Here is a 14861-nt window from a genome sequence, read left to right on the forward strand (position 1 = left end):
TATATATATATATATATATATATATATATATATAATATATATTATATATATATATATATATATATATATAATATATAAAAATGGATAAAATAGTAACAGTATACATATATGATATATTTAGATATAGTTTAGTACACATGCATATATAATATATATGTATATATATGCAGTCCCTGGTTAGCAACAGCCTTGTTTATTGGAGATCTGGTTTTAAGGAACTTGTCTAGCAACAACAATTACTGAGTTTTGGTGCCGATATCCAGTTATTGGTCCCGATAACTGGGGATCTGAAGAATTATCGGCAATTTTCGGTTATCAGTGATTTTCAGTTATCACATAGTTGAGAACAGAACCCCTGCCAATAACAGGACTACTGGTGTATGTATATGCATATGTGTATATATATGTATAGTTCAGTATACGTATATATATATATATATCATATATATATATTATTATAATATATAGATATATAGATATATATATATAATATATATAGATATATATAAATATATATTAATTCAAGCTAAATAATTTTACAAATGTATGCATGCTCTTCTACTTATGATGACAGGTTATGTTCTGAGAAACTCAGAGAGTGGATAAATGTACTTGACATCACAACCTAGCCAACCTTACTTAAAGGTGACCAAAACATATATTGTAGCTCATGTGGCAAAATCTTATAAAGAATGTATTGTGGTCATAACGCATTCTTTAGCTTATCTTGTGGCAAAATCTCATACAGAATGCATCTTTGAACAAAATATAAAATATTCAATGAGCTTTATTAAATAAAGAATTTTTGTCCGCTTTGGCTAGCCAGCAATAAAAGTTTTCCGACCACTTGCCATACTTACATCAATGTTAATTTATTTTAATCTAAGTCTGCACCTATACTGTAATCAAATATTTATTATAGTTTATCTACATTGAAATTAATATTATTTTGAATAGTAGTTAAATATTGTGGTAGCCAAAGTATTCAACAGCTCTTGCATGATACCCGATGAGGACGGTCACACAGTCAGCAAATTGTGACTCTACTGTACTACACAACTACATACAGGTATTTTCTTTAAAATCAGGTCTTCTTGTAATCTTGTTACATAATAATATGCAAACAACATAGTACCACAGGTTTACACTCTGTTTTTTTCACTGATCTGTGTGATTACTGCAAAAAATGAAAGCATGGTTGAATAGATGCTAAAGACAGCTACTATTATGCGGCTTTAGAAAGTATCAAACTTCATACAGCAAGAATGGAAAAAAATTCAAACTCAAGTTCCTATTAAATGAATCACACTTTTGTATTATTGTAACTGAAAAATTTAAGTCAGTAACTCATGTGAGCAGTAGCATCTGTGTAAGTGTACTAAAGAATTTCTTTTCCAAAGATATTCTCTGACATGCTAAAGTTTTACCCCATGTATTAAACAAACCAATGAGAGCAACACAATCTTGAACTTATATCATACTGAAGGCATAATTACCCATCTTACGTTGGAACACAGTAGTTTAAGTAGACTGGGAAATGAAATTATAAAAAACTTAAACCAATAAGATAATTGTAGGACATTTCTATTACCAATAGAAACTCTTAATGCAAATAAAAGCCACTTGAAATCACTGTACCTTCCTCAGTTTGTTTTATAATCCTATTCTTTCAAGATCTAACCGCTGCTCTAATAGTTGAGTAACTAGGGCAAACAAGAAGAGAGAGATTAAGAATTCCACGTTATCTTGAATTAATGAAATTTATGCAAACATACAATGAATATATACTACTAATGGTTTTTGCCAGTATACATAAGGCATCCCAACTTTAGGAAGCATATTCTGGACAAAATCAAAATACTCTTCCCTGATCTTCACAGGCATCCCTAACAAAGGTTACTTTGAAGCTTCTTACCTGTCAGTATTCAATTATTGTTGGAGAGAAATGGGTTTTGCCTAACTCGGTGACTATTGTAAATCCAGCTTTCCATCTGTTAATTTTTTCTAGCATTTTATTTAGTTTTTGATACTATAATTCGATGCCTAATAAAGACATATTATGGAAATCACAATTATATGAACTTGTGCAATTGTAAAGTTACCTGTCTGCCTGTCTTGACAAAAACCCCTTTCTTTCTCTCCCAAATAAAACTATATGTATTGCTGTCAGAAGCATAATGACGAACTGTTAGGAATGTGTAAGACTGCACATTCAAGGAGAAAGAGTACATTTTCATACAGTTTGATATCACATATCCTCTTCAGTGTGGTAAATATCTTCCACACTGAAAATGAGACATTATGTTTCAAAGCTACAATATAACCTTTCTCAAAATTGTGATTTAAATGTAGCCTTACGTTATCAATACATAGCCCACAACATTACATGTTTGGCTCTTAGCAATTATAATAAATCAAAGGTATGTTAACCTGCTATTTCTCTCAATATATTATAGATACTGTAATTCTAAATACAAAATATATTTTGAAAAATTACTAAAGTCAAATATACAGTACAGTGGTAGAATATGTGTGCATTTTAATGCATACCATGAAATATATAGTACAGTGGTAGAATATGTGTGCATTTTAATGCATACCATGAAATATACAGTACAGTGGTAGAATATGTGTGCATTTTAATGCATACCATGAATGTTCAATGCTGTTGAAGATTATGTTGGGGGCAGGCTGAAGAAGGAACTAAGGCACCAGAGGAAAGCTGATGAAAGCTCACAAAATGCAACTCAATACAGAAACACAATGACAAACTTATCATGATTTGGACTTCAACTGTTAAACCTAGATGCTTATTGCATAGTAAAGTTATAAAACTTTTTTTTATGATGTTAAGATACCTGGGGTATACTGTTATCCTTGATAACTTATTAGTAACTAAAAAATAAGCTAGTTTTTACTAAAAACCAATAAAACCTGCTTCTCCAGAGACAAAATGTATATCTGAAAATTTAATTATGCTTGTATTTATAATGTTTCTGCTACATTAGCCTTTAATGGGAAATAAAATATCTTAAATTATAAAATCAAATTATTTCTTTTCATGGCTTATATATCTGTGGTCTAATCTGGTGAATAAGGCAACAAAGTAATCACTGTTCACATCTGGAAGTGGAACTTGTTATTTGTCAGTAAAATCAGTCAATTCCATCCCATAGGATAACTTCATCAGTTTGAAGTTTGCTTTATATCATGCACCAAGAAATTTGTTGGCTTTTAGAAAAAAAATTAGATCTTATATGCTAATATTACATACTTTCAAGTCTACAGAGACAACCAATGAGGCACACAAATGACAGAGATGGATAAAAAGTACATAACAGTGCCACAAAAAATTTCTAATCTAACTAATATTTGATGGTAAAAATATTTTTAACTGCTTCTGGGGAAAATTAACCACAGAATTTCCAAACATGGTGCCACTCTTCTAACCACAAATAAGCAACCGAAAATTTAATGCCCTATCCAAAGTTATTATATTTCTTGCTTAACTGTTCTTAATGCATACAGTAGTACAATAATTAAAGAAGGCATGTAACCAGCAATTGGAACTGCTACTCAAGAAAGAATCCCCAAAGTAACTATATTAATCCAAAAACAATTATATTTTTCATATACACACTGTACCTGTAATATAGCACATTTTCCATATTTAATGAAATCCCTGACAAATCATTCCTCTGGATAAACAAAAAGTGTGTGGGAAAGACAGCTACCACGCAAAGTTTCCCAGGATCATCAGATCTCTAGCAGCTATATGCTTTAGTTCTTGTGCAATCTGCCCAAACATCTACAAACAACAGCAGGGCTGAGAAGGCTACTTGATTATGATCAATGGTACGACTGAAAAAAAATCTAGTTTTTAATAAAATTCAATGTAAGATGAACCCATTATTAGACTTGCAATACAGTCTCTACAGTTAATGTAGGTGGGAAAGAAATGAGCAACTGAAACTTAGAACTAACTAATTCAGAAAGATTTAACAATAATAAGCAAACCCACAGCATCCAGGCAAAGCGAGTTATGTTTGATAAAGCTGAAACCCTCACCTGTGGAGAAACAGTAAAGTGTGGGTGTGGTAAATAAAGGAAGACAAGTCATGAACTCCACAGTGCAAGACATTATGTGGCCAACAGTCTCCATCGTGTTACAGCCAATATACATGCTTGTTGGGTGGATGGAAATTTACCATCATCATCACCATCAAATATCTAGCACACAGGAAAATACAGCAATTATTAAAAGAAAAACAGTGTTTTGTTCTGAAAAACACAAAAATATCCTTTCAAAATTTCCTTTCTAATTATCCTAAAGGTCAATATAGGCTCTTTGACAGACAGTGAAAAGCTAATGAAAAAGACAATACACCAGCTGAGGTACTAGGGAAAAGCTTCTGGGAAGAGATATAAAAATCAGTCAGTAATCAAAAGGATAATGCTGGGAAAAAAAGGCAGTTGGCTACTGGAGACGAGGATCCTTGGGTGCATGAATAGGGATGTAATATGTAACCAACTTCTTTTTTCCCCACCTTTTTTTTTTATATAAAAAAGGCTATATAATGAGTATTGTGCAAACAAACTGTACCTTTGATACTTATGCTATTGTACCATCAGCACTAACTCCTTAGTTGGAATAAAGCCAGCAAAAATCTCACAAATTCCAGTAAAGATACTGACTAGAATAAATGAAATGAAAGATAATATGGACACTCATTTAAGCAATCTATATCAAGTGAATGCAAATTAAGTATATAAGTTTTATCTACAAAAAGCAAATTCACAGTCTCACTGATCTAACCACAGAGCTAGAAAAACAACTGATGAAAAACAATGTATGAAAGCATTAACAATTCTAAGGTGGAATGCAGCAGAGTAAATTGATATGTAACAAATGCATCTAAATCATTATTAGGTAGAAACCACTGGACAAATAAGCTATGAGATACATTATCAAAACTAATACAGATAACACACACTACATCAATTAATACCTAAATAAATGTAAATAAAGCATCAAGTTCTTACAAATGTCAGGTGCTACTTAAACCAATCTATTTGACATGTCAATGACAATTACGGTATCTCCATGCCATCAGGCAAAAAAGCATATACATTATACAATACCTCTTAAATCAATCTTCTGTACCAGCATATTGGTATGTGGATAATAAGCAAGACTAAGTACTGTAGCTTTTTGATGACATATACAAATACAGAGCACTTTAAACAACTTTTACCTTTGAGTTTTGGAGACATAACCAAGGCTAACCACAGTTCTATCAAAGGGATATGAAGGTGAAACTCTTTCAACTAAAAGACGTGTTTGTGGAGTATTTATGCCTTCAGCACGATATGTAATTCACAATCCCTCCCTGTTCCATAATGAACAAATATTCTGTTGATACAGCACTGGCCATTTGAAGTCATGGTTAAAATCTCACCTCACGTGCATAGAAAACTTTTAAATGGGACTTTGCAATAACTGGGACTTTTGGTTTTACATTCTAATATATTGTGGTAATAATAACTGAAGTTAACCTGTATATACAGCAACTTATTATCAAAGATGAACAACATGTTTCACAATAAGCCTTGTTTCAATTTAAGCTCATCCAAACAGATGTACAATAACACTGTACATCTCAAGTGAGCAATAAGGAATAAAAAGAAAATATACAGCATGTGAGATCATTAAAGAAATGCATAATCACAACAAATATTTATGACTATACAAAAGTGAACCCAAGATGAGTAACTACACAAAATCAATTGATATTACTTATTCTAACAAGTTACTTTATAATAAGTTTCCATTGGCAAAAACATTATCAGGATCAAAATATTTCTTAATGGCCTTTAAAGCTCCAAGACTAGGTTCCGAGTAAGTTTGGTTCATAAACTGACGTCGGATTTTCCCAATGCCATGATGATGCGAGATGCTTCCTCCACAAGCCAAGATCTCATTACGAGCATTGCCCTGAAATTATTTAAATTCTCTCATTATGAACATTGCCCTGAAATTATTTAAATTCTGTTTTCTATATCCAAACTCAAACTAAAATGAGAAACTCAGCTCATAAGATTTCTCAAGTATACTACATATTAATATTATTTACTAATCTTACCATGAAAACATAACTTGATGAGAAATTAATTTTTTTATACAAACCAATTACAGTACTTATAATGACCCTTTTTGTGTGTCAAAAATAGTCCTGGATGTTTAGTCCAAGTCTAAAGAAAGAGATGGCAGTCAAATAGTACTATTCACAAGCAAGCAGATGGACAATTTTTTGTCACTATCAATAAGCTGTAAGAAAACAGCAGAGTTGGGAGGCAGGAACTCATATTACATGTACTACAGGGTTTGTATGAAACATTACTTTTATTCAAGGAAATCATTATCTACTTCATCCAATACACATAGACAAGGAAGGATCCAGCTATTAAACATCCTAGAATCACGATATCCACAGAATCTAACCAAAAGCTACTTGATGTCAAAAGTATGCATCAGACAACCTTTTACCTCTTAAGGTCATACAGGAAGTTGTGCTCAAATTACAAACTTGGTACTGCAAGAAGTTGAAAACTTCTACTAAAAGCTACTTGGTTCAGTTTCTGCTTCAGACTTGTTAAGGAACAGCGCAAGCAGTGAGAACTGTACTACGGGCATTTGGTACACCTGGGGGTCATAAAAGAAAAATATGACAGTATTTTTTGGCACTTTTCTTTATTCACTTCTTTTACCGCAATTCTTAAATCCACATTTCACTATTATTGTAACTTTGCCTTCCACAATTCCACTTTTGTTTTCATGGGCATGTGGCCCACTTGTCAAACATGAACATGTGGTCACTCTGAACTTTTAAAAAATTCATTAGAAGTCCCCCCAATAGCTATACAGGCAGTTCCTAGTTATCGGCAGGGGTTCCGTTCCGATGGCTTGATGATAAGCGAAAATTGCAGATTACCAAAAATCACTGATTTATGGTGTTTATGGTACAAGTAACTGGATTTTGGTGCCAATAACCGGTTAATTGCGCCAATGTTTGGTATGTATCGGTGCCGATAATGAGAAACTGGTGCATTATGGCACTGAAAATTGGCGATTTTCGGTGCTAGACAAGCAGTCATAAAACCAGATCACCAATAATCGGGGACTGCCTGTATATCATCACTGCATCTAGTGTGCTTTTAACCCCTCCATGCCGGGCCCTAGACTTGGACAAGCATAAACTGAGGGTACGTGAATGTTTGAAGGCTGCCTTTTTATCATCTCATCTCACTATAGCTTCGTATAAAAACTGGCAGTTGAGTGAAGTGCGATGGTGATGAAGATAGGTGGAAGGGCCCTGTATTAATCTCATACTGACATGCTGTTAGTGTCACCCTTAACCAGCAACACTCCGAGATAGTTAATGACCCCTCTTCTCCACCTTCAAATCAAATTCAAGAATTTCGTGCCATCATATTTTTTATAATTTACCTTGGATACCTTCCTCATTTTTCTTGTTCTACGAAGTCTCCTTTATCAATTTTTGTTCATCAGTTTGCTAGCACTCCTATGACATTATTTTCACTCTGTACTACTTATCACTACTGATATATTCAACATATGATAAAACAATTTCATGGTTCAGACTACTAATGCCATCTAGCCTATAAGTACAAGATCCTTCAAGGAGACATTCTGCATATAAAGAATGGTAAATCACCAGGTCCATCAGAGTTCCAAATTGAAATGATCAAATTACTAGGTACAAAGGGGGAGAAATGGATGCTGCATTTAATAAAAGCTATATGTGAAGAGGAAGAAATGCCAAGGGACTGGGAGGAGAATCTAATGGTATATATATAAAAGCAGAAGGGAGATGTCATGGACTGTGGCAACTACAGGGGAATTAAACTAACAGCAGTATGGATTCATGAGAGGAAAAGGAATGGTGGATGCCATCTTCATAGTAAGAAAGCTACATGAAAAGGGGCTAGAGGGAAACCAGGAACTCTATTGTGCATTTACAGACCTAGAGAAAGCATACAATAGAAACCCAAGAGAAGTCATGTTTTTGGTGTTTAAGGAAAAGGAACGTCCCAGAAAAGTTGGTTAGGCTGGTTGAGATGATATATAAAAGAACGAGCACAAAAATTATAACAGCGGTTGGGGAAACAGAAAACTTTGAAGTTAGTGTTGGATTACACCAGGGGTCAGCATTAAGCCCATTTTTGTTTGTGCTGGTTATGGATGTGTTGAGTGAATAGATCAGGAATGAAGAGCTGTGGGAGCTGTTGTATGCCGATGATCTAGTGGCTACTGCTGAAAAAGAGGAGGACCTACAGAGAAAGGTTGGAGAGTGGCAGGAGTCTTTAGAGAGGGGTGGCTTAAAGGTGAATGTGAATAAAACAGAGGTTTTGCTGAGCAGTAGGGAAGATAGAGATAGAATAGTAATACAAGAAAAAAGAGGTTCGATTATAAAACAAGCAGAAAAGTTTAAATACTTAGGATCTACTTTAAGCCAAGAGGGAGGATGTGAGGCTGAAGTTGACAGTAGGATAGAAGCTGCTTGGGGAAAGTAGAGAGGTAGCTGGAGTGGTGTAATAAGGAAATGCCAATCAAGCTAAAAGTCAAGATATATAACACAGTGATATGACCAGCATTAATGTATGGAGCAGCAACATGGTCTCTAAAAAGAAAAGAGAAAGTAAAGCTTGAGAACAAAGATGAAAATGCTGAAGGGGTTTATGGGAATATCACTGCTTGAGAGATTGGAAAATGATGAAATAAGAAGAGCAGGTAAGTTTTGCAAAGATTACAGATGTGATAAGAGGAGTCACGATTGAGATGCTATGGGCATGTGTTGAGGATGGAAGATGAGGAGAGAGTGAAGAAGGCTTGGGAGGAACCAGTTAGAGGAAGAAGATTGAGAGGGTGAAGGAAGATATGGAGAGAAAAGGTTTGGTGGAGGATGATGCCTTTGATAGAAAGGAGAAAAAGAATCTCCTCCTCTTGTGACTTATAAGTAAATCCTATAAACTTATTCCCCATTGTATATTTCTGCTCATTTCTTTGAGTTGAACAGTTTAACTAGACTTGGGTATGCATGTGAATTTAAAACAAAAAATTTTGAGTAAAATTAATGAGTATGTTTGAATGTGTGAAACCTATATGTCATGGAAAACTACCACTTAATTGAATTAAGATGACTGCTCTTCACCTTCAAGTAATCTGGCTAGTAAGTGGAATAAAAGTTGATTTGATCCCACGATTAAAGAATCTTAAGGAATCATTCTGTCCTTGGAAAATATAATTTTTTTAAAACAAAATTTGGAGTTCAGGAATTCACCAAAGAAAATGATGTCTACGCAAATGATCCAGAAAAGTCTATGCCATAATCATGGGCTGGATTTAGGGTTTGCGGGCCCTCTCATTTATGAGCAAGCAATGAGGGCCCTTACAGCTTGGGGGTTAGGATTCTTGGATTTATTTTCTAATTGAGCATCTCTAGACTATTATTATCTAATTAATTTTTATAGCTTTTCAATTATCATTATTAATTTTTAATAAATACGTCACTGGCCATAATAGATACAAGAAAGGATGGTTAAGTACCAAAGAAAATGATTTAAAGAATCCAAACCACACCTGAATATGGAACCATCTGTCCCATAAAATCTGAAGAACAGGCTAATCAATAGTCTAGAACATCCACTGAACTCTTTGGTTCTTCATGTAACCAATAATTTTGAATTCCTGGATCTTCATTCAAACAATAATTTGCGGTAATTTGCCATCATCATACTTGTGTAAAGCCTCAATACCTGTCTGACCCAAAGTGTTACAGAATTCTTAATCACTTGCTTGGTGCATCTTGACGACAGTATAGTCTAGAACCTCCACTCAACTCCTTGGTTCTCCATGTAACCTGATGAATTATCTACTGTGCATCACTATAGTATTAATGTAGTTGGAAATAAGTGAAAATCCACAATTATGTATATAAATGAATGACAAATTTGAAACAAATACAAAAATTATTAAAAATGTGGACTTTCAACCATTTACACAAAGGTTATCTTTAACCAACTAGATAAAAATATCTGAATTTCTTAATGAGATAAAAAATGACTGAATTTCATAACAGCCAGGGAAAACATCAGATAATCCTGATTTAACTATGAAATGATGGTCATGTAATGGCTACAGTCTTCCTTCGTCTATTTACAGGGGTTAGGTTCCAAAACTCCTGGCGATAGCTAAAAATCCGTGAAGAAGCGACCTTATATTTATTTTACTATTTACAGAGGAAAATAGAGAATTTCAAGTTATGGATATTACTTTGTTCTACCGTGAATGCATTTTGGAATCCGTCACGTAGCGTTCAATGACAGTTTATACGGGAATACTCATTTAAATTAGGCACTTTGAATGACTCTCCAAGACGGCGATAACACTCATCAAACCAACGAAAATCATCACACTAGATAGTTTGCTTATAAAATTTACCTCAACTGGTCATGTGCGGACCAGAGAGTAAGGTAGGTAGCTGGGTACTGATAATTTATTGTTTGTTGTAGTTGAAGATTAATTTGGCATTATGCCAGCACGGGCTCTTGCTCAAGTGCAGCCCGTAGAATTTATTGCAGACGAGCTGGGTTGACAAAGACAGGTGCGGACGGAAGGGTAGTGTCAGTCATGCACGCACAAACAAACCTAAACAAAAGGGACAGGGCCCCCACTGGGAATGTGTATCTTCACAGACGAAAATACGTGAATAATATTACACAGAGGGAACGGATTCCCGACATATATACATCGAAAGAAAGGGCGCAAAATTATCTACAGAATGGGTAAAGGGTAAAGGAACGTGGCTTGACGATGAGATGCAACTGCCTAACGCATTGTTAACCACTCTAGGGCACTGTAAGGTGGATTGCGGCACTCGTAGACTTTTGAATTTCGGTTAGCAGCAATTTTCGGTAACCGGGGGCTGCCTGTATAACCCGATAAACACATGGATTTAGCTAACAAATAAGTAATAAGTAAAAAATGTACAAGTAAGAAAAGGAAAGGGCAATCAAGTATTTGTTCGATAAACAACGCACAATTTCTTTGAAAATTTTGTTACAAAACGGCAATGTTTGACATAAGAAACGTTCGGCAAGCAAGGTACCAGTGTATTGTTTTGAATTTTCTAAGCTAGAAAATGCTTATTTTACCACAATAAGAAAATAAACACCACAAAATCCTGAGATATAACGAAAATCTGCAATACAAATTAAGTATGTAAAAGTAAAAAACCGCGATACAGTGAGACCACAATGAGCGAAGCACGATATAACAAGGGACGACTGTATTCCTCCATATCTGTCTGCCAGATGATGTGATCTTAATTGCTGCTTTTCATTCGTAACCTGCTTATTAGTGGTGAATCACCTTGATCACTACTTGATCAAGGTGATTCGTAGGTGGTAAACAACCTTCGGCATCAGTGCCTTTTGTTTCTGTGACAATTACCACTTCAACAACCCGTGCATGGGAGAGGAAGATGCAGTATTAGAGGCTAATATTAAGTGCTTGAAATCAAAATTTATGGAATGACAGACTAGCTTGCCTGTATGTTTGTTTTCCTGCATTAAGGCTTTGTTGCCATCAATACTTGGGAAATATTTATCAAAGCACCCTCTAACACTCTCCCGTGACCTGCTTTACTAATCCTTTGTATGGTTTTAGCCACTTCCCAATTCTTGGCATGATCATTCTCCCAACAAAGTTCAGCAATGTTGCTGGTTGTGAGTAAAGACCCAAACTTCTTTTTTATGCTCTTGCAATCTACGTCTCGCCCTCTACCTGTTCCTCCAAAACAAAATAAACTGCAAAGCTTGCATTTTATAACACGTATCTCTATATCCTTCTTATTGTTAAAGCATTAATAATGATGTGACTATTATTTTTAGGGACTTTGGATTTGACTGAATCTCCATATGTTAAAGCTATGTTAATACTACTTGTGTTATTAATTAAGGAAGTGTCTGTTTAAAGCTAGACAAAAGTTCTGCAATCCTACAGATAAAAAGTCATCAAAGTGAGAGATACATCACAATTTAATATCACAAGAGGCTAAAAACAGCAGCTCAGTTCATTAATAATACAGGTCATGTTAAAGCAGCCTTTACACATTTCCAGATATTCAATCAAATCAAAATTCACTATGAATAATAGTTGTAGTATTGGTAATGAGTGCAGCAATGTGAAGGATATGGGAGTATCTGCAACAAAATACAAGCTTTACAATTTATTTTACTTTGGGGAGACAAGTTTGGATGTAGGATTGCAGCCAGGGACTTTGCTCAAAGCAGCACCATTGTTAAACATTGTTGGGGAAATGATCATGTCATGGACTGGGAAGCTGCTAAAACTATATATAGGAGTAGTAAAGTAAATCACAGAAGAGAGGTAGAGGGTGCTTTCATAAAAATTTGCAAAACATTAGATGACAATATGTCAAGCCTTCACACAGGAAGACAAACATAAAGCCATACTAGTCAGTCATTCCATAAATTTAGATTTAGAGCACTTTCTCTTGGCCTCTGATACTTTGTCTTCCTTGTCTCTCTCCGCACAAGCTGTTAAGTGACAATTGTCACAGAAATAACAGGCACTGACACTGAAGGGCATTTACCACCTACAAATCACCTGATTACCACTTACGAGTGACTTGAAAATGAAAAGCAGAAATGAAGATCACATCTGGCACACAGATATAGGGGAACATCCATTACATGAGCATCATTTCAAAGTTAAACATAAAGGATTGTCTGATGTTTCCCTGGCTAGAGAGGACTGTTAGGCATTTCATAAAAAGCTTCCATTTTTAATAATTTTTTTATGATTTTGTTTCAAAATACAGTTTTTGTTCACATACATAGCTGTGGATTTCCAACTAACGAATGGTAAAGAATAGGGGCCTCTACATCCTATATGAGATGAACAACTAAAGCAAGAAGTGGCTTGTTCCTGGCTACTTAAAATGCGACTCTAGTGTGGTTACAAGAAGTATCCACCAACTTCGTGTTTGAAAGAAGTATCCATCAAAATTAGTGACCTCCAGTCCTTGGTAAGTATTGTCCTTTCCAAAAGAACCATAGTTCCCCAACTAGGTGAAGTTAGAAGGACAGAAGACTAATCAGCCCCTGGAGCTAGCAGATCATACCTCTAATTGTTCCAGCCTTCCAAATTGTCTTTGTTGGTGCATTCTACTGAAGAATAAAATATCATGTCATTTAAGGCATGAGAAGTGCACATCTACAGCCTTAAGGATAAGAAAAATAACTTCCCTGTACCTAAGAAATGAGCTATGGGTGTGAAATGATTTCAATGAATCAATACTCATCTGCAGCACTAACTGTAGAATGAATTCCAAATGGAAATGGCTTGAAAGCATTTAATGAAAAATCCCTTGGCCTCTGAAGTTTTGCTGAAATCCCCTAAATGTGTCACTCCACCTTTTTAAAAACTTTAGATTCAGTGAAGAACCAACCCAAGAAAATTGGGCAAACCATATTACTGAAACCCTCGACACTGAAAACAAGTTCCAGAAACTCAATATCTTGCCTATTAAAACCCTAAACATACTAAAACTATAATTTGTCAGCTCTTGCTCGATTTTTTTTAACTATGCACGCTAAAAATCACAACATGATGAAATATGCAAAGGATAAACAAAATCTCTCAAGGTTCACAAAAGTACAAACAAATTTTTGAAAAATGCAAATGCCAATTGACACACACATGGATGCACAAAGAGTAATCAAATGTGCTACTGGAGACCCTAGAGATCTGCTCTGTTTTCTGTCTTGCTCTGAACATAAACAGAAGTTTGAGGGACCAAATGAGGCACAAAAAGGGATAATGTAATAAAGTAAGGGGACTGTAGTGAGACATTTAAAATTTTTTTACTATACATTATTCAGTGAATTACACATTCACAACAGGAAAAACAATAATGCAGTTAGTCTTAACTGCATGAAGCTCAAGCAACCAAAATGGACATATTACTTAAAAGCTAATGTATGTTCCATTCTGGGCAAACTACTAAAAAAAATGTCTAACAAAATTTTTCATTCTGCTTTTCCTTTGAAAAGAATCTATAGTTTCTCAGTTCATATTTTCGATGGTTGTTTCAATCTTACAATTACTGTCAACAATAAAATTCATCAAAAAGCTTTACCTTAATAACATTAACTTACCTCAATTGTTTCATAAACATGTACAGGGTCTGACAGTCCACGATAGTTGAATGCAAAGTAGAAATAAACACAAGCCCCTGCATCGTAAGTCTGTGTTACTCGGCAGGTCACAAATGTGTGTTTAATGCCCCTATCTGAAAATAAGTTACGGCAAAAGATGAAACTTGTAAAATAATTCTTGCACATCAACAATTATTTTACTGAAATCAATGCTGCCATAACAAAAACACTTTCATGACTTAAGTTCAAACTGATAATTCAGCATTGTCCATTAATGAATCAATATGAAGTAACTCCTTCTTAGTTTCTTTTATAATTAGAACCTAAAGTATATGATAAAAATGTTTAAAAAAATTTTTCATGAAAATTTGTGAGTTGTGATAATAGATCTATATCAAATTCCATCAGTAGTAAACAGATAGCAAATGCAATCAAGCAAACTGGGATGCATAACATTACTAATCTAAACCTTACAAAGTTCCCCAATATAGACAGGAATGGATGCCATTTGACAACACATTAAAGTGACACACCCAGATCTGTCATTAAAGTGACACACCCAGATCTGTCATTAAAGTGACACACCCAGATCTGTC

General features: G+C 34.6%; 1 protein-coding gene across 1 annotated transcript in view; it reads right to left on the reverse strand.

Annotated features, from left to right (window-relative positions):
* Window positions 1-2160: 2160 nt before the first annotated feature.
* LOC135212073 (alkyldihydroxyacetonephosphate synthase, peroxisomal-like) overlaps window positions 2161-14861 on the reverse strand; it is a 132084-nt gene continuing 119383 nt past the window's right edge. Inside the window, exons 13-14 of the mRNA XM_064245421.1 lie at window positions 14266-14399; window positions 2161-5995 (exon numbers count right to left, since the gene is read on the reverse strand). Coding sequence (XP_064101491.1) covers window positions 5816-5995; window positions 14266-14399 — 314 coding nt within the window. The 3' untranslated portion in view covers window positions 2161-5815. The remainder of the gene's footprint in view (window positions 5996-14265; window positions 14400-14861) is intronic.

This window comes from Macrobrachium nipponense, chromosome 40 (assembly GCF_015104395.2).
Source record: "Macrobrachium nipponense isolate FS-2020 chromosome 40, ASM1510439v2, whole genome shotgun sequence".
NCBI classification, from domain to species: domain Eukaryota; kingdom Metazoa; phylum Arthropoda; class Malacostraca; order Decapoda; family Palaemonidae; genus Macrobrachium; species Macrobrachium nipponense.